This window comes from Melozone crissalis, unplaced genomic scaffold (genome assembly GCF_028551555.1).
Source record: "Melozone crissalis strain CALT ecotype California unplaced genomic scaffold, PUWL_Pcris_2 ptg000009l_1, whole genome shotgun sequence".
Lineage (NCBI taxonomy): Eukaryota > Metazoa > Chordata > Aves > Passeriformes > Passerellidae > Melozone > Melozone crissalis.
In genome coordinates, this window is record NW_026535787.1 from 4,825,873 (window position 1) to 4,845,569 (window position 19,697).

Consider the following 19,697-nt stretch of genomic DNA (forward strand, 5'->3'; position numbering starts at 1 on the left):
GTGTTTGGGGCTGCCTTATCTCTGCTTTAGCAGGAGATAAATCCCTGGCAACCAACAGAAATGAAGAGATGCCTGACAGGGAGGTGATTTCCTGAGCTATGTGGATTCTGATCTGCAGGAGTGGTGGAGCAATTTTTTCGGTGATGAACCAGAGAACAGGTGCCAACCTGTGCTGTTTTAAGTGAAAGAATGAGGAACATGTGTTTATGTTAACAAATCTATCCCCATAATTGCTATTAGAGATTTCATTGTAAGTCTGTAGAAAAAGAACACATGCTAGCTATCCTTTTTGGAGGATTAATCTTACATAAAACATTCATTAAAAGAGGCTTTGCTGTATTATTTAAAATGACAACAGGAGACAACAAGCTGAATATTTTGTCATTGATATGACACTTCAGATTCTCCTCCTTATTCATCACTCTGGCACTCAGTTAAATTGCATGCTATCAAAATCTTGTGTTGTGGAAAAAAAAGCTTAAAAATATATACAATGTGAATTTCAGATTTAATCAGTATTTTACATTATTTGGAAATTTATGGGGTTGTTTCCCTTTTTTTTTTTTTTTTTGTTTTTTTTCATTCCGGCTTATTAAAAATGATAAGCAGATTGATCAGTGGAAAATACAAGATTGCAGCATATTCTGGGGTGGCATGACATCAATACAGGTTGTTTGTAATTTTCTCTGGTTTTGTTTGAGTGGCACTGCAGTACAGCTGAGTGGGAGAACTGCAGTGAAGAGCTTTCTTAGGGAAAGTTGTCCAAAGCAGTCACAAGGTGGGAGTTGCCCCAAAACAGTGAACAGCCCCTGCCCCTTCCATAGATTCATATCAGTTGGGATAAATTGAATTACTGTCCTTTTCCTGCATCATGCCAAGCCCCAGTGCTCCTCTTGTGTGTTCAATGTGGCTTTCTGAGATGCTGGAGCTCTGAAAGGATCTTCCAAAGCCACATAAAAGGAGGGAAATCTGCTTCAGACAATATCCCACATGTGTCTGGGGCAGGAATATTTATACTTTCCAAAAAAATCTGAGAACAGAGAATGTGAGGATGATATCAGTGTGTGTGTCATGTATAAATGCAGTTATTATTTCATGTTGTTATCTTAAATAAGTAGTAAAATTATGCATCTGTTATAATATGCTGCAAATTATAAATGTGATATATGTAGTGTGTAAAATCTGTATTTAGGGTTCAAACCTATTGCCTCAGAACACATAATAATTCCTCTGCTTTAAAAGGTCTGTTTTCTCCCAGTACTCCCCATTCCAGCAGTGCTAAGCATCTAAAACTGCTGCAAGTCTGATTTGTTTGAGTGATTTGATCATTGAAGCAGATTCAAAAATTTTTATTTCATCCTCCCTCAGATCAAACTAGAAGCTGTGTGCTCACCTCCAGCAGCACCCACAGTCTTTAGCTCCTTGGTTCCAAACCCCAAACTGACACCTTTTTCAGTGTCCTTTTCCCATTCTTTTTCTTGTGTGGCTCTTGGCTGTAAAATTAACTCAGTTCTTCAGGTCCTTCTCCTGTACCTGTTCCTGTATCTGTGTGGAAACACCTCCCTGAAGTGGGGAATTCCTTGGGCTGGAGATGGGTGTGTTCCTATCCCAGAATGTTCAGCCGTTTATGGAGGTCATTGTCACTCCCAGGAGTGCCTTGGCTGCCATCTGTGTCCTGCTGCTCTTTGTCTTTAAACCTGTTTATTCTCCATCTTTTGTGCTGTATGTAATCCTGGAAAAATAATTCAATGCCTTCCAGCATTGCATTAGCCAACCCCTTGATAAAATAATCAAAGATTGCTTTTCTGTCTCAGAGACTTCTCTCCATTTATTAATTCCTGCTCTTATTTTAAGGATCAAGAATTCTTAGTGCCATGAGAACAATGTAATTTTTCATAATCTTAGTAATAGGCTTTTTTTGAAAATTTATTTAGATGCAAACACTACACTAGTTTAGAAATCTCCCAGTATTATTTTTAAAGTCAGTTTTGTAGTCCTCTTTAAAACTAAAGCAATATTTTGTGTTTGCACAGGGGTCCAGCACATAAAAATTTTCTGGACTCAAATTGCACTACTCTGTAAAGGATAACACACTGGCAATAGAGCCAGTGTTGCCACTTTGATGGTAAAAGTTCCCACTGGATTCTACTGTGTACCAGAGTTTTTTACTTTTTAAGTCTTCAAGCCACCCTAACAACAGCTGAGACATTTTTAATCCACAGGTGCTCCAAAGACAAATTCTGTGCTGACTAAAAATTTCACTGTCACAGTCTGGCTTGGAATACATAAATAGCTCCAGAGATGCATTAGACTTGGGTCAAAATCAGGTGGCTTTTATCAAGTGCTGTCACACTTGATAAAAGCCACCACACAATTTACAGTTCAAAAGACCAGATTATTTGAGAATTTAAGTTTGTGTCCAGATTAAAGATTTTTGCTTGAGATAATCAAGTGATGGAGCCAGGTTTATTTTCATGGTGTCATGACACATTGTGGTGTCTTGACAAAATCCCACCTCAATTTCATTTGAAATTTAGGTAGCATGGCAAGTGATGCAGAATGAGTCAGTGGGAAGCTATCAGCCTAAGTGACTGAATTTATTCATGATTTGCTGATTTTCTGATATACAGCAACGTTTTAGAAGGAAAAAGCTGCACTTTTTAGTGTATTTAGTGCCATTCCTGTGCTGTCACTTGGAAGAGCTGGTTTTATGTTAAGGCATGTCATTTCAAGTCATTCAAATTGAATGCTTTAAAACCTCATTGTCCAGTGAAAAAAATACCAAAATATCTTCTTTAAATCCACAGATGAATGCATATAAATATATTTAATAGTTACTTTAACCTAGGAGCATAGGGTCAGAGCAAAAGGAAATACAGGTGGGGGTTTTTGGAGGGAAGAATATTTTGTGAGATAATGTAGAAGAATTAATAGTTCTGTTTAGCAAGTATGAAAATCATTTGTGTTGAAGGATGTGAATCTAAGGAGCACAAAAGCTGCAATGAGGGCCTGTGAACCTCTAGAGAAAATTACAGCTTCTGGAAAGTGTAGAGTGCCAAAGGATTCCCCACAGGAAACCAGGGGTGCTGTTCTAAAGCTCCATTTGTCCTTCTCTTCAAATGCAAATTATCTGTAGGTGTTTTAGTTGTTGATTTACCCAGAAAGAGAAATTTCTGATTGAATATGCCATCTCTGAAAGCCAGCTTTACACCCCTACTTATTGAAAAATGCTATTTTCTGCATCAATTCAGAAATTGCTACTTGCTCAAGAGGGTTTTGCACAGTGGAAGATTCTGTAGCATCAGGCTGCAGGTTGTTTACTTCTCTGGGTTTTAGGATTTTCCTTTCATGTGGAGGTGTCAGCCCTGTGACAGTAAGGAAATGATAAAGGGAAGGGAATCTGGGGCATTCCTGTTCTTGAAACTAAACAGAGTGGGCTGTACAACCAGTCATCATTAGCAAACTGAACTAAAGGAAACATGAATTTTTTAAACCTCTGATCTCTAAGAGCTTACAAGTGATGTATCTTTTAAGTTTATATTGCAAAACCAGGGTATAACTGATGGGTGCAGATGAAAATAACTGATTTGGTGGCAGATGCACATCAGCAGCCAAGGCTAAACATTCAATCAAAAAGAAAGAAGCTGGTTATTCTTCACACTTCCAAGGGCTATCCAAAAGACTTATCAAGGCATCTGGGAATTTTCACACACACTCAAAAAAAATGTTGTATTGTGACAACACTATGAAATGTTTTATTCATGTAAGGTGTGAACATGAGAGTCAATGCAGAAATAATCACAAATTTTATTAGAGGAAATGAGGGAATATTGATAGGAATTACAAAAAGACCAGACTAAGCTCTGTGAATGGGCATTATCAGGAACCCAAAACTCTCTGGGTCAACATGCTGGAACAAACACAGAAATGGATCATTCCGTTTTTTAGATTGAAGGTAAACTGTAACAGCTCAGGAGAAATACCTGGCTGAGGCCTGTTGTACATTGTGGACATTTAATAAACACTTCCACTATTAACCAAACTGAACAGAAATGGGCAATTGTGGTGGAATAATCAAAATGCTCTTCTATGTTTTATCAGCCCAACACTGTGTTTTTTTCTCATCCCCTCATCCAAAAAAAATCACAAACATAATTTGAGCAGAAGAGAAAAAAAAAAGTGATGTGATGAAAGAGTCTTCTTTTAGGCTTGAAAAATATTGGAACTGAGGAAGGCAAATGGTGGACTCAGTGTCACCACTTGTCATAGCTCTGGTTTCCCACCACCCCCAAAAGAGATGGGCATTCCCAGGAAAAGAAAATTCTGCCATTTTAAGCCCTTTCACCTCCTTTCTAATCATATTAACATTATTTTTCATTAATTTTTTTGTGTAGAATGGCTGCTTTCGGATATTAATAATTCTGAGAATTTCTGTGCAGTCTGGTTGGCAGCTTGGTTGCCCTCTCCTGTCAAGCACTTAGAGACGTTTTTTGGTTTTTTTTAAGGGTACCGGCAGTGAGATGGTGTTTAAGTACACACTTCAAAAGTGTATCTTCCCATTTGGATATCCTTTCAAGAAATAAATATAATGTCTTGTTCTGCTTCAATTTGGATATGGTGCCACCCTGGGACTGTTCTGGTCACGCAAAACTTTGATTTGAGTAACACTTGATTTGTGTATATTTTAAGTATCTACAAAATATACACAATTTTTCATGAATTCAGAGTTTTGCTGGATTATACACACCCAATGCACGCAGCAGATCTAGGAGAATTGTTTTTGTGACACCCCATTTTATCTGTCTCCCATGTTCCTAAGTCAATGAGACTTTTATTCTTTAGAGGAAAATTATGACCCTCAGTTTGTAATTACTCAGACATGGCTTATGAATATTTGGGGTTGGCCTTAATTCAGATACATTCCAAAATATTACATGGCAAGTTTTGCTATGTGGAGATAGCAGGCTCTTCTTTGATCATTTTTTTAAAGGGAGAATACACCAAAGTGAATTATGTGCATTCAGCTAATCCAGTAAGAACAAAAGAAAAAAAAAGTGCATAGAAAATAATTCTTAGGGGTAACACAGAGAATTCTGCTTGTGATATAAATGAGAATTTTGGAAATATTTAATAAATTCAGCTACTGTGAATAGCCTGTGCAGAGCGGCTAGAATTGCAAAAGCCCCACAATATGTGCATAATGCTGATGTGTCTCTTTGCTGTTTTGCAGGCAGACCAGTCATGATTGTAGTTGAATACATGGAGAACGGATCCCTTGACTCCTTCCTGCGGGTGAGGTGCCATTTCTGATGACATTTGAACCAGAAACCATTCTAGGTTAAGATTTTAAATCATTTATCATAAATTAATTTCTACATTATGTTATTCATGGATTTCCAGTGAAGAATAGAAGCCTTTTCCCCAGGGCATGTTTCTGAGGTACAGTAATACATTACAGCACGGCTGGAAAAAAAGAAGATTTAAACTTCAGAGCATAATTGATTTCTTCTACAAAAGTAGTTCCTGTATTTAGCAAAATGTATTTCAAATTGTTTTTGTGAAAGAAAAGATAAATTGAAGCATAAATGCCTGGCCTTATGGAAGTGGTTCATTTTTCTCAATCACCTTCAAAAATACTCTGTTATGATTTTTTTGGTTGGTGAAGCGTAGAATATACTCAGTAATTGATTTATAATATTTATGGCTACTTGCATTTAACAAATTGAATTAGAAAACAGTTCATGGGTGAATTGTCCTGGCATTAATTAACCCACAAAGGTCCTTAGTAAACATTAAAGAAGGGCTAAAGAATTAAATTGTATTTAATTCTTTTTAGAAACATAAAAGGAAAGGATGACCCCCCTCTGTGAGCTAAACTTACCCTAAAAATGTATCTTTTTTAACAGAACCCCTGGAAATGCTCCAGAGACCCACTGACCTAAGAACCTGTGTGAATAATTTTCATGTCAAGTATCTCAGATTTGTCTTAAAAAAGTAAACACCAGCCCTCAGTAGCCCACTGTCATTTCCATCCTGCAGAACGTTAAATCTGGGCTTGTGGGGAGTCAGGGGCCTGTGGGTTTGGAAACTTGTTTGAAAGGGTGTCCTAAAGGAGAGACATTCAACAGGGAGCTGTGGAAATGCTGGCATGAAAACCTTGGTGATGGTGATTGAAGGCAATTCTGTGGTAGCAGGAGGAAGGAACTGCTCAGAGGTAAAAAGTGAATAAGCAGGAGGGAAAATCAGCCAGCATTTCAGAAAGATGTGCATGAGAGGGGAGAAAGCCATGCAGGCAGTACTTGTTGGGAAAAGGGAAAGCCACCAGAGAAGAGCAATTGGAGCAAGGGATCCAGCCCTGAGTACAGCAGAGCCACTGCCACAGATACCTCCAGACCCTGATTCTCTTTACTGTTTGGTTTGGATTATTCCATAGTAATTTTTCTCTGACATTTCTTTGTTGTCCTCCTCACCTAGTTATTTTTATGGAGCATTTGATATCATCCATGTCTTGGACACTGGGTAGTTTTTAAAAATTACTCCCCTTTGCTTTCTGGCTCATGTCTCTGTCCATCTGCAGCACAGGAACTGCCCTGATTTGAGCACCTGCAGCTTTCCTGCTCTGTGATTTTTCAGCAGTGCCCCAGGAAGATTTGTCTGGGCCTGAAACATTGTTCTGTGCATGTGTGTGTGCGTGGAGAATTTCATAGCAGAGAATAGAACCAAGTCCTGCAATAATTCACGAGAGAGAATTACCTTTCTCTGAACTGCTCTGGTCTGATATCTATATTCCAGGTTTATTTCACATGCATTCATGTATCAGAACAGTTACTACTTATTAGGATACTTTAATAGAAACTGGCATCAGCAGAATTATGATGTTACTGTGGAGCAATGATTCTCACATTGCATCAGATATATTTGGAAGCAGACCTGCTGGGGGGAAATGTGAGCTAATAATTTCTGCAGCTGTTTTTCATGTATATTATTTTACAGCTTCAATTCATACTTCAGATATGGGTTATTCTTCTAAAAGGCTTTTTAAATGTACTTTAGATAATATTCAACATCCCAAAGCACTGAAGATATATGTCAGCATTTCTGTTTATAATTAGCAGAGCAAATGGCTGCAAAGTAACCTATTTAAAAAGAAATCCAGCTGCTTCATTAATAATAGTTGTTTCCTGCAGATATAAGTCCACGTTTTTAAAAGCTTTTGTGAAGATACAAAGCAGCAGAGAGGTTTTATCTTTAGCAATCCTAATGAGAGGCGTTCAGTGACTATAACAAATGTTGTGGGATTTGGAAGGGCTTATCCCATAGTTCTGTCTTTCTTATTATTTAAAGGAATCAATTGTTCCAGTGCAAAGTGTTTTTACACAGAGGGGAAAAAAGTCTATTTCTCACCTTAAGAAATGTTTCCCTGCATACCACAACCAGCAGAAATTCCCCAGCACATCCCTCCATCTGTCTTTCTCCAAAAGCCTGCAAAAATGGGTCAGTCTTACAAATTCAAAGTGAGATTCTGTGGTGACCCACCTGAGGGTATTCCAGAGGAAGAATTCCATTTGCCATCACCCTCCTCACAGCCATGGTGGGATATTTGCTTTCATGCCAGTACAGGTTGTGCCATGAACCAGAAGCCTCTCCCCACCCTTTAATCTCCCACCCCTAAAATCTAAAAAACCTTTACTCCTTGCTTTAGAGACAGCAGTTTCCACTTTCTGCTATTTGTATGGATTTAACAGCAAGCTCAGCTGAATTATGTCTTCCCCACCCTACAAAATATTCTGTATGCTGGCTGCTAACGTTGAGCTTTTGGGTAAAAAAAAATAATTGGCATGGATTTGCAATATGAAGCTGCTTCAGAGATATTCTGAAGTGGGAAGGCATCAGCTAATTAGAACTAATTTTGTGAGATGATGGTAATTAATTGCAGTGATTGTGCTTCATCAGACATCCTAAATTGCTGGATACACTTGACACTGAATTTTCCTCAGAAATACTGCATTATTTTTGTAATTATATAAAACTCATTTACAAAAGATGAAACTTAATTTTTTTTGTAGTGTTGTTTGGGAGTTTTTTATCACATAAGATTGAGGCATGTAGGTTAATCATCCCACAAAAGCATACCTGAAATTTGCCATCAATGAAACAATTGTTTGACCAGAAATGAGGTTCATGTGGCTTCATTTCTGGTAACACTTGGTGAGATTTCTCTGAAAAAGGATGTGGGTTTCCAGCTAAGCATTTCCTCAGGGGCTAGAAGCCTCTTCCAGCTTCCAGACAGAGGAAATCTGTGCCTGGAAGGAAAGTGGCTAACCCTTGGGAATTGAGGAGACACAGGTAAAATCTCCTGTTAGCAGCTTCACACACAGATTTTGGATGGGGCTCATTGTCATTGTGTTTTACCTGCCTGTGTCATGGAGATCTCAGCAATCCTCTATTCTGCAGGCATATGAGGCAAATAATAAAGGCAAGAAGGGTTGAAAGGGCAGCTCTCTGTATTGATAGGAAGATGTTAGTGATTAGACAGGGCAGTTTGCTCAGGCTTGTGGATACAGGCTGCAGAAGAGACAAGAAAGACAACCAGGAGAGATGCAGAATAACCACCAAGTAGAGAAAAAAAAGCTGAAAACCCACAAAACCTTTTTAGCAAGCAGTTTGGCAGTTTGCCCTGCTGTGGGTTGGAGATGGTTGTTGGACTCAAGCCTTTGAGATGATTGCAATAATTCCTACAAAAGTCCTTTCCCAAAGGTTTTTTTTTTTTCCCCAATGCACCATCCCCCACTCAGCCCACTCTCCAAGCCTGTGCCTCACAGATTCATGGAGCTATTCAGATTAAAATCTCATCTGCTCCATTTTGTTTTCACAGCTCCATTTAAGGGGTCATTCCTGGCTAAAACAATTGGATTTAGCATCACATGGAGAGGAACAGGGTGGTGAGGAGGTGAGGTGGCTGCTTGGGAAGAGGGATTCCTGGAGAGCTCTGAGCTGTCTGTGGTCTGTGCTCACCTCCTCACGCACCAGGCAACTTAATCCTTTTCTGGATTTAAACACAGAAAAGGAACATGTCTGGAAGCTGCCTTTTGGAGGAGGTTTGTGTTTGGCTACACAGAATCACATAAAATGAACTAAAAAGGGTATCACCAGAATACTGAACTTCTTTCAGTATTTTTCTGCAGCTGCAGACTACCAGAGTAGTTTCCTGCTCAGTGTCCAAGGTGTGCTGAATAGACAGAGGTAAGATGCTCCAGTCTTCCCAGTTTTGTGAAACTCAGAGCTGTAAAAGGAAGGGATGCATTTACCTAGGTAATCACAGCACCACCTTGCTTCCTTCATTTTTACTATTTTCCGTTGTAGTTCTTCTCTTCCTACTCAAAACTGGTGCTGGTGGATTTCCATTCACTTCAGAAAATTAAAATACTTGTAGAAAAAAGTTAGATTTATATACAGGCAAGCATAGTAAGTGAAAATGCTGCCACACTTTTTGTTTTTTTCTTTCTAAGAGTCTATAAGAAATAAACTTAATTGCCTTAGAGCACCAGCTGCAGCAGACTGTACAGCAAATGAAAGCCTGGAATTCAGCTTTAATCCCTCAAGGCTGGCCTAGCAGAGGCTAAGATAAGTGTTACTAGACAGGGAAAATATTGTGATATATTGCTGTGTCTTGCAGTAATCGTTACGAAGTTATTCTCAGAGCAGCTTTGCCATCACACTCACCCTTTTTTCAGCTACAGTTTAGATGCTGTGGCAGACATATTTAGCAAGTTTGGGGGTAAAGTGAGAGAAGACAAAAATGAACACTTGCAGCAAATTCTGTGGAACAGTGTTGTAAAGTGTGTGTTGCATATCCATCTAACGTGGCCTCACCAGACAGAGTAGGCTGTGGGGGGAAAAAAGCCAGATGGTCTTTCCTAAGTTTAATGGTTCCTGTTATTATTTATCTGCATTCAGAGAGGCAAAAACATTGGAGCTCATGACTAATATTCTTTCTTTTGCTTTCCCACACAGTATTCATGGGCACTTGAATTTATTGGAGACACGTTCCTTTCCTGGCAGGATAAAGGTGGCATTTTGCTTTCAAAAATCAGTCTGTAAAAGAGAAAACATGCACTGGGAACCTGGAAGCTGCTGATACTTTTTTCTTTTTTTATTTACACTAAAATTGGACTGAGCAATTAGAAAGTGAATTTGAAAGACTGTATTAGCTTAATAGTGAAATTGTAAGCAGCATGTATTTAAGTGAACTATGATTGCACTGAGAAGCTCTCACTGATGCTACAGTGCCAGTGCCAGCATTTGTTCTCAAGCAATGTTTTACCCTCCTAAAAGGATGTATGAAACAACATTTCTGATGCTGTTGTGGGAATTTACTGTAAAATGCTGGGCATTTTTAATATGTAGATATTTTTACTTAGATATTAAATACCGTAGATATTCTTAGTACTGAGTAGCAAGAAATTTTTCACAAATGGTCTTGTATTTGAAGGCAAAAAGAATTCGAAAGGTAATGTGGACTCTCTCAGTGTGCTCTTTATGAGTTTGTCAAGAATGAGAAATCAGAAGATCAGAACAGAGCCAGTGTCTTTTAAATGAAGGGATTTTGAATGTCTTTTAGAAGAGAGGAAAAGAGAAGCCGAGAAATTACAGGCTAGTCAGCTTAATGTCAGCTGCTGTAAGATTTCTGGAACAAATTATCAAACAAAGTCTAAGCATCTTAAAGATAACAGCGAGATAAGTGTGAGCCAACATGGATTTGTCAAGAACTAATTCTGTCAAACAGATCTGGTTTCCTTTTGTAGCAGGGCTCAGGCTTTGTGGCTGTGGGAGAAGCAGTTGATCTCATAAACTTTGGCTTCAGTAAGGCTTTAAAACTCTCCCACGTGAGATGTTTGTGAGCAGCTAGAGAAATATGATTTGCATGAAATTTCTGCTACATCCTGTGTGGAAGGAATGGAATTTGGATAGAAAGAAGTATGGGGTAGGGCTGTTCTGCACTCTGTGTAGGATCACTCATTAGCATTTAAAATGAACTAAAGTAATTAAAAATTGAATTAATAGAATCTATTAATAATAATTAAGTCTGCATGGAACTCTATCAACAGTTGAATGAGGAAGAAATTATCAGCTGACCTCATTTAGTACCAAAAATATAAACTTTAGTGTGACACACATGATAGTTTGAAGAATGAGTTACTCTTCCAAAAAATACCAAGCTGCAACTTGAATTTAGGAAGATTCATCTTGACAAAGTCCCACCATTTACTTTGCACAGTAAAACTGTAACAATAAATGCATAGCAAAAGCTGCATCTTTCACCCAGTGACCAGTAGCAAGTGTCAGTGGTGAATGTGATCTAAGTTAGACACAGACACACCATTTTCAGTGCTGTTCTCTGTCTAAAATGAAATCTAAATAATCTGCAGTAAAATTTTTAGATTTGTAGTAAATTCTGCACAGAGGATAAAGGCCTAAAAGTGTTCTGAGTTATTTGGCACATAAGGAAGTGGATTTTGGAATTGATGGAACTCCAGAAACAATACAGAAAATCCAGTGGCCATGCCTCCAAAAGATTACTGGGTAGTGAAATGGAAAAAAACCTTCTGAAGATGAAAAATTCCACAGGCTTGAAGAAAAGCACTAAACTGGGCACTGGGGCTAAAAAGTGGATGGCAAAATGCAATGGGAGAAAGTCTGAATATCCTCCTTCTTCCCCTACATTAACTGAACCTCTTCAGCAGCCCATTATAGTGCTCTTGAAAGGTCTGTAACATGAGGAGAATATTTCACTTACATGAGGTTCTTAAAAGCAAACTGTAGCTGACTAAAAATAATTTTTTCAGGGCATTTTTAAGGACTGCGTAAATGCAAGAGCAACTACTCAGATATTGCATCTATACCCAGCTGTTGAGAAAAGTTTATTTAGAAAAGCCATCAAAGCTTGATTAAAATTTAATGGGATGATAGGATAAATGTGGTGAGTCCACTGAGGTCTGAATTGCTGCCAGTATTGATTAACACCCTTAAGAGCCCAGTGGGAATCCTATCAAAAACATATTTCAAATCTCAGCTATGGGAATCAGAATAAAGCCCTGGGTAGCAACCATGCTATCAGTCAGATGAGTGTTTTATTTCCCTATATGCCAAGTGAATGAAACAAGATAGAGGAAAGTTGCCAAAGGATTGTACCTGGGGGCTTGAAAAATGCTGAAAATATGAGGTCAGATTCTACCTGCTATAATTTCATCAACCTAGCTAAATTTTCCAAAGGTTAAATATAGCTCATAGTCTGTATCCTGATCAGCCTACATCAAAAAAATTTTGATGTATTGAATGGTAAGTTTATAGATTGTAAGGGGATACAGCTGGCATGGAAACTGATGCACAAGTGCTTACAAAGAGACTTGATTGAGAAAAGACTGTTCTGCTGATAGTAGAAATGTAGTTGGTCCAACTGCAAGGCTGGCAGTGAAAAAATATAAAACCACGCATGGGAAAAGAGAGAGGAGAACAGATGCGGTAGAGAATTCTGAGAAACATACAGAGGGAGGAGGAGGACAGAATAAAATTGCAGCTGATACGTTAGCAGGTCTGTCATTTCTTGAACAGTGAAGATAAGAAGCTTTAACTTTTTGTGTCAAGGCAGAATCCCAAAAAAACTTGAAAGAGTGATGGAGAGAATAGCAAAAGCATGAGATTGTTTTAAAGTCAGGCATTGCAGCTATACTGGTAAGGCAAGTACTGAGACTTGCAAAGAGCAGACAAAAGGTTATGTTTTATGAAAAATCAGCCAAGCATGGTGTAACTTTGAAAGAGCAGAAATTAAAAAGGAAGGAGTGAATGCTTGCAATCCAAGAAGACAAAAGGTTAAGGGAGGTGCTACAAATGACTCAGGTTTGTTGAAAAAAATTGAGCTGTTAAGGAGGAGGTAAAATCTAGAGGTTTGAGGGGCTGGTTTAGTTTGGTGCTTTGTTGTGGGGGTAGAGGGGGGCATGAATGGTCATTTTGAAAAACTCAGGTGGCAGTTTGTTCCAAATGCTAATTTTACAGTTAGCTGAAAAAAGTAATCCGTACATGGTAAGTGTGAAGAGTACCAACTGTTGGCAACTACCTTTCCAATTTTTTAATCAATAGAACAATTAGAATTATTAAATAAAAGGCAAACCCAGAAATCCCATGTGGCCTCATTACAAAAATATTGTCTAGAATTCCTGTCCTTCCTTTGCAGGAAGCAGCTTAAAGTAAGTAACAATATAATCTTTTGTCTCTCTTTGCTTAATTGCTGGGTGGAATGAGTTTATTGAAAATATCTGTCCCTGGTACTTTAGGACTCATGGAAGTTGTGTTTTGAGCCTCAGCTGAGTGTCCTCTGCAGGACCAGGTGCTCATCCCTGGCCTTGATGGTGACAATGAGGGAGGGTGCGGCCTTCTTGGGGAGAGCTGCCTCCGCTTTGGAGGAGATTTTAGAGACAGAGAAGCTTTACTGCCCTGACATAAAGCACTGACGCATTCAAGGGGGAAAAATTGCTCTAAATCAGTTGTAAATAGCTGGTTTTAAAGAGGTGTCATTAAATGTGCTTTCACGGGAGGTGGCTGTGGTGTTTGGCACTGCTCCTTCAATACAAATGTTGCTGAGTGGTATAGTAAGGCAGTGAGGTCATCTAGCTGACAAGGTATGTTTGTATCCTCCTTTTATCATTTTCTTTCTGATTTTTGTTGTAGTGTTTAAATGTTCATATCCTGACTAGCTGTATACAGGCCCCAAATCATTGAATCATTATGGGAATGCTGAAATACTTTGGTGACCAGGGATAAAGATAAGCATAGTTCAGCCTGTTGCTTTGCTGAATCTAATGAATTTGCTGAACTTCCTGTAAGCTTCTGCCCTATAAAAATCATCTTGCTTAAATGCATGAGCTAAGCAATAGAAGTGTCCTGAATGCTGATCAGAACTTGTTATTTGTCTGTAGCCCAATGCTAGAAGTGTTGAAAGAGAAAATGGAAGGTTAACTTGTTTGCAGGAGTTGTTTTTGTTTGGCTGTTCCTGTGAACATAAAAAGCCTTGGGTCACTGAATAATCCATGAGAAGCTAAATGTCTGCCAGTTGAGGTCACCATAAAAATATTCATAAAAGCAGTGTGCTGTGAATGGTAGAGAGGGCAGGTCTAAACAAGGCAGAGAGCCTGCAGTCACATTTCTGTGCAGGTCCCCACTGCCACATAATTCAGGAGCTGTCTGAAGCAGGACATAGAGAAGTGTTAACTCTGATGCTGCAGATGGAGAAACTGAGGCCCAGCAAGGCTGCCCACCTGGGCAAGCACAGTTAATGGCATAACTCTTATTTACAGTAGATTTCAGAAGGTATCAAGAAGTTTGATGCATTCATGGGTCTGAGCTTAACCTTAATCTGCCAAAAAAATTTTGGGAAAGCTGAATTCCTGAATTCTACCTCATTTGATCCAGTGTTCAGAGATTAGGTGTAAGGTGCACAAGCAGCATGAGCTAAAGACCCAAAAATTTTTCAGGATATTTTGGGATTTTTTTTTTTAACAAAAGAACCCTCCCTAAGAAAATACTGTAAAAGTGAGGTAACAGCAGTCAATCAAGGCAGAGACAATAAAAAGGGGGTTCTTTGTTTCCTGAGGCCATAAGTGAAGAAATTTGTGTCCCTTCTCGATCTTGTACTAAAAATAGCATTGGGGGAAGGCGTTCATAGTAACCAAGTATGAAAGCAATTAAATGTTGTCAGTAGGAAGGCTGTGAAATGTGTGAGAATGTGGAGGAAAGGGGGAGAAGCTGCACAATGAGAGATGGGATGGGATGCACTGCCAGGCATCTTAAGTCCTTGAAAATAAACAAGCTAGCAAGTGGGCAGCTTTAGAACGCAATCACAATAAGTTCCTAAAATCCGTGAAGCAGAAGTGTTCTAAATCAGAGCTGAGGTTGGTCTCACTGGGATGAAACAAAGGGAGGAATCTGAGCTGTCTCTCCCCTTGCAGAAGCACGACGGGCACTTCACGGTGATCCAGCTGGTGGGAATGCTGCGGGGCATCGCCTCCGGCATGAAGTACCTGTCGGACATGGGCTACGTGCACCGGGACCTGGCGGCGCGCAACATCCTGGTCAACAGCAACCTCATGTGCAAGGTCTCCGACTTCGGCCTCTCACGGGTGCTGGAGGACGACCCCGAGGCCGCCTACACCACAAGCGTGAGTTTCTTATCTAATCTGAGCAGCTGATTGCCTGGTGCCTCTTCTGTTCTCTCGGGTTTCGTGTTGTTGGAATGGTTCCTGAGGTATTAAAAAGTCTTTTTTCATAGCCCTGCAGTCGAAGAAGTTGGGTATCTGGTTCTCAAGGTTGTTTGTTTTCTCTTCTCTAATACATTCTTTCTCTGTGGAGGTCTGTCTGCCAGGTCAGGTTGAGGCACACTGGCCACCCTCTGGGCAGTGTTAGTTTTTTGTACTAAGAGCTACGTGTACATTATTTACAATAATTTCCCAATACCTATCACCTATGTTAGACAGTCTGTCTCTACTTTAAACCAGTCCAGAAGTGTCACTATCACAGCAGAAGATGGAGGGCAAGAAGAAGAAAAAGAAACACAGGACATGCCCAGATTCCTCCATCTTGCCTCTTGAACCCCCATTCTAAACCCCCAAAATTCTACTTTTTCACCCTGTGGTAAATTCACTATCATTCTATTCAACCCTTGTGGCTTGTAATTCTTCACACAAAGCTGGTAATTGTTTCCATGGGCCAAAATCAAAGGCACAGAGGTCTTTGACTCCATGCCAATGTCTCTGAGCCCTCCAGGGCAGCCAGAGGAATGTCCTGGGTTCTGACAGTATTCCAGTGTCAGATTTGTCTGTGCCTTAGGAAGAACAGTTGGAATTGGCTCTGTTCCCTTCTCAGTCATGTGATTCAGCAAACACACTGGCAGTGCTTAGTGAAGTTGTTTTGATTTTTGGCTAAGGGATGTGTTAAGAAACTTTGGCAAAAGTTTATTTTAAGCAAATGTGCAAGTAAAAGTGGGAGACCTTTTTCGTTCTTTGTGGTTTTGCTGGCTGTGGAGGCTCTTTTCCCATGTTGTTTCCTCTTCTGGCAATTTGTGTTCCTTTACAAGGTTGTGTTTGTCAAAGAGAGATGGGAGAAGAGAGACTCTTACCGGCTTCACTTTTGGAAGCACACTGCCAATGCAAGCCTGGCATTCATAAATTAGAATTTTAATTTTATTTCACTTAAGTTCATCTTCTAGCAGGACATTTAGGACCTTCTTTGCATGGTTTAAGTCTCAGTTTATGAATACTTAATTCCTTGGAAAATGGGATTTGGGTGAGGGGAGTTGGGGAGGGTTATTTTGGTTTGTGGTGTTGTAGGGGGGTTCCAGTGAAGTGAAATATTCTTGAACGTGACAAATGACAAGTTCCAATACACCATTTTTCCTGATACCAAACTACATTTCAGATGCAATTATTATCTCAACAGTTAATTGCAAGCTAATTTTCGAGTAATTTTCATCTCTATCATTTAAACTAAAACTATTTCAGAGGCAGATTGCATTCTCATTACTACTCTCACAAAATGTGCAGAATTTGTATATTCCCATGGTAGGGCACAGTGACAGAATTGTAATAGGGAAGATAAATGAACATTAAATAATTTATTTTACCCCTTTTTTTTTTCTATTCCACTTTAAAAAGTGATGTATGGCCAAAACAAGGAACTCATCTAATTTCTCTGTACTGCAGTAAGTATTGTGGTGCATCTACTGAATTCAATTAAGATATTGTAATGGGATTTTAGATCTTATATATTTATATATGTAGAATAATATATTTACTTTTAGTCTAGGCCTAAAATAGAGGTGTTATGATAATTTTGCTGCAGCTTCCATTTCTTAGAAGTTCTATACAAAACTGCAAGCTGACTTAGAGGAAAACAAGTCACTTGGCAAGGTTTTCTATTGGTTTTAAAATGCCAGCTAGGGGGGAAAAAAGACCCCAGATTTTACTTTATAGCAGAGATTTCCTTCATTTAGTTCTCAAAACCTGTTTTGCTTCACACTGCTTCTCAGTAAGAGGTTTGAAAGGGAAGATGAACGTGGCTGCAGCTGAGCAGGTTCTCACATGAGGGCTGGAGCTGGCTGATGGCCCTGGTGAGGAGCTCAGCTGGCACCAAGTGCCCCACGGCAGGAGTCAGGGGACACTCTCAGCTCTGAGCCCAGGATAATGGCCCCAGCTGTTGCCAGGCACTGGGAATGGCCAGGGAAGACACCATATGAGAATTGGAGGCTTTCAGCTATTATTTATCCTGTAATTTTCTACAGAACAATTGATTTTACAGAATAGTTAGTGCCTGTCCTGGTCATCATGGCTTTTAGTCAGGATGTGCTGTGCTGTGAAAAACACAAACAGTGCCATGACATATCCCTTTTTTCCTTTATCTGTGCTGAAGGACTTCCTTGAAATTGTAGAACAGGCTTTGTTGAAATGCTCCCTGTTTTCCTTTCCACCCAAACACGAGAGCCTGGTGTAGGTGTAGAGCTCAGGAGTGCCTCAGAGCCACTGCTCCACGCTGCCAAGGCTGCAGCCAGGTGCTGGAGTGCCAAATGCTGCTGGGCAGGTATCTGGAGCAAGCCCAGCAGGAGGAGAGGTCACAGAGGCTGATGGCAGTGGCAGCTGCCTGTGGCATCCAAGGGGAATCTATTTCGACCATGAACCCCACCAAAGATCAAAAAGCTTTGAAACTAAGGTGGGGAAATGCTGTAGGCCATTATGACATGAACAAAAAACTTTCTCAATGGGAAGAGTTCAAAGCAAGTCAGGTATAAGGGAAATGGAAAGCATTTCTAATCACTTATTCCTTCAGCTTTCCTGTCCTTGCAAGTGTGTCATCACACACTGACTGTTTTAGTCATTGTGGCAGAGCCTGCCCAGTTCTGTCACCTGTGGTCCTTGGGAAGTGTCCTTCCCTCATTCCTGAGGGCAGACTGACAACTGCAGTCCATGTTGTGTCACACTCACTCTGTATGAGCTGGGGACAGCCAGGTTTCTGTGGGATGCTCTTGCCTTCCATGGGCTCCATCCCTGGGGTCTTGTTCCCTTGAGCAAGTCCAGCAGATTTCTCTCTAGGAACACTCAGCAGGAAGTCAAAAACTCTGTCAGGTTTAAAAAGGACTCAGCACAACTCTGACCAAAATTGGGTGGGGACACAAAGAAGAAAGGATTTGTCACAATGCCTGGGGAGGACTCAGGGAAGGCTTTCATGGTAGCAGAAGGGACAGGAAGCCCACACTGGGTGCCAAATCCTCCTGCAGCTCTCACTGCCCAGCATTTTGGCACTGACTCTTTTCCCCCTCATGAGCATCTTCCCAGCAGCAGGTCGTGTGTATTCCTAGAGGATTTTATAGCAACTCTTTAGTTCCATACTGTGTTTCCAACATGTAAAGGTTAAACCCTCAATGTTCTTTGAAAGATTCTGGTGATTTTAGAATTCATGTTTCCTCTCCACAGAGATTTTTATTGATAACAACCCTGTATCTGTAAATGTAAGAAATCCACAGGGTGGCTCTGCATTTTGAAAAGTAGTATTTTAGCCTCACATTTCCCTGTACAGCACTGTCAGTGCTCAGAGAAAACTGATTATTTTACCTTCCCCTTTTTGTCTTAGTCCTGGTGTCAGAAACTGAAGGGTAGAATTGGATGTTTTCCTTGGAGATTATCTACAATACACTGTAAGCCAAAAATAGACTTTTATATCTATGATGCAGTGGTCAATTATCGTGTGAATTTACTTTTTTTGTCTTCCAGCCTATTGAGACAAAGGTTGTAAATATATCTTTGCTTAGAGGGTTTTTAGGAAATAAAATACTGATTCCTGTTTGTTACGTGGAATCAAAAAAAAATTACAGCAAGATACCATTTTAGAATAGGAAGGAGGAATTAAAAGCCAGGAAAATTTGACTGCACATCTCCGTGTTCCAGATTGATCAGGAAAATATAAAGCAAACTTTGGGATAATTGAGTACTATGTGGGTTTTGCCTTTGGAGACAAAACTTTCATTTTTAGTAATGGTTTCCAAGGCAACACTTAGTCATAAAAGGACATTTCTAGTATATAAACAAGCATTTCTGTCCATACAAAGGACCTCTAGGCGCTTGCATTCCTCCTTTTAAATAGACTCTGTTAGTAGTTGTAGATTTATTTAGTTTAAAATATGATTAGGATTCACATGCACTTTAAAAGGAACTACATGGCCTCAGAACAACTCTTTACATATAGCAAAATATTTATAATCATAACAGAATTTGTGGCACTACTGCCAAAAGGACTAAACTGGTATTTCTCTTACAGGTGACACCTTAATAGTCTGCATTAAATCTGATTTTGAGCAAGACAAAAAGCTGCTACAAACAGAATTATATGATAAAGAAATGTATTCTAGATTTCTTTTATCAGCTTTATTTCTGAATATATTCTGAATTCATTCATTTAGCCTTACCATATGAAATATTTTCTTCTTTCTGTAATAGTAGTTAGAAAATTGATTTATTACATTGTATTTTCTGAATCACTTTGTAAACTTTATGGGTTTGACTCTTCTCAAGCCAGTTGGGTGAAATAACCCATCCAGGAAGATTTCAGACTTATTAGATTCATTAGAGGAGCAAAGATTGATGCCAATAATCTTTATT

General features: G+C 39.5%; 1 protein-coding gene across 5 annotated transcripts in view; it reads left to right on the forward strand.

The window, feature by feature from the left end:
- LOC128933502 (ephrin type-A receptor 6) overlaps window positions 1-19,697 on the forward strand; it is a 364,188-nt gene that overhangs the window by 303,230 nt on the left and 41,261 nt on the right. For all 5 annotated transcript variants that reach the window (XM_054270497.1, XM_054270499.1, XM_054270498.1 and 2 more), the window contains 2 exons: window positions 5,231-5,292; window positions 15,003-15,212. In XM_054270497.1, the coding sequence (XP_054126472.1) occupies window positions 5,231-5,292; window positions 15,003-15,212 (272 nt within the window). The remainder of the gene's footprint in view (window positions 1-5,230; window positions 5,293-15,002; window positions 15,213-19,697) is intronic.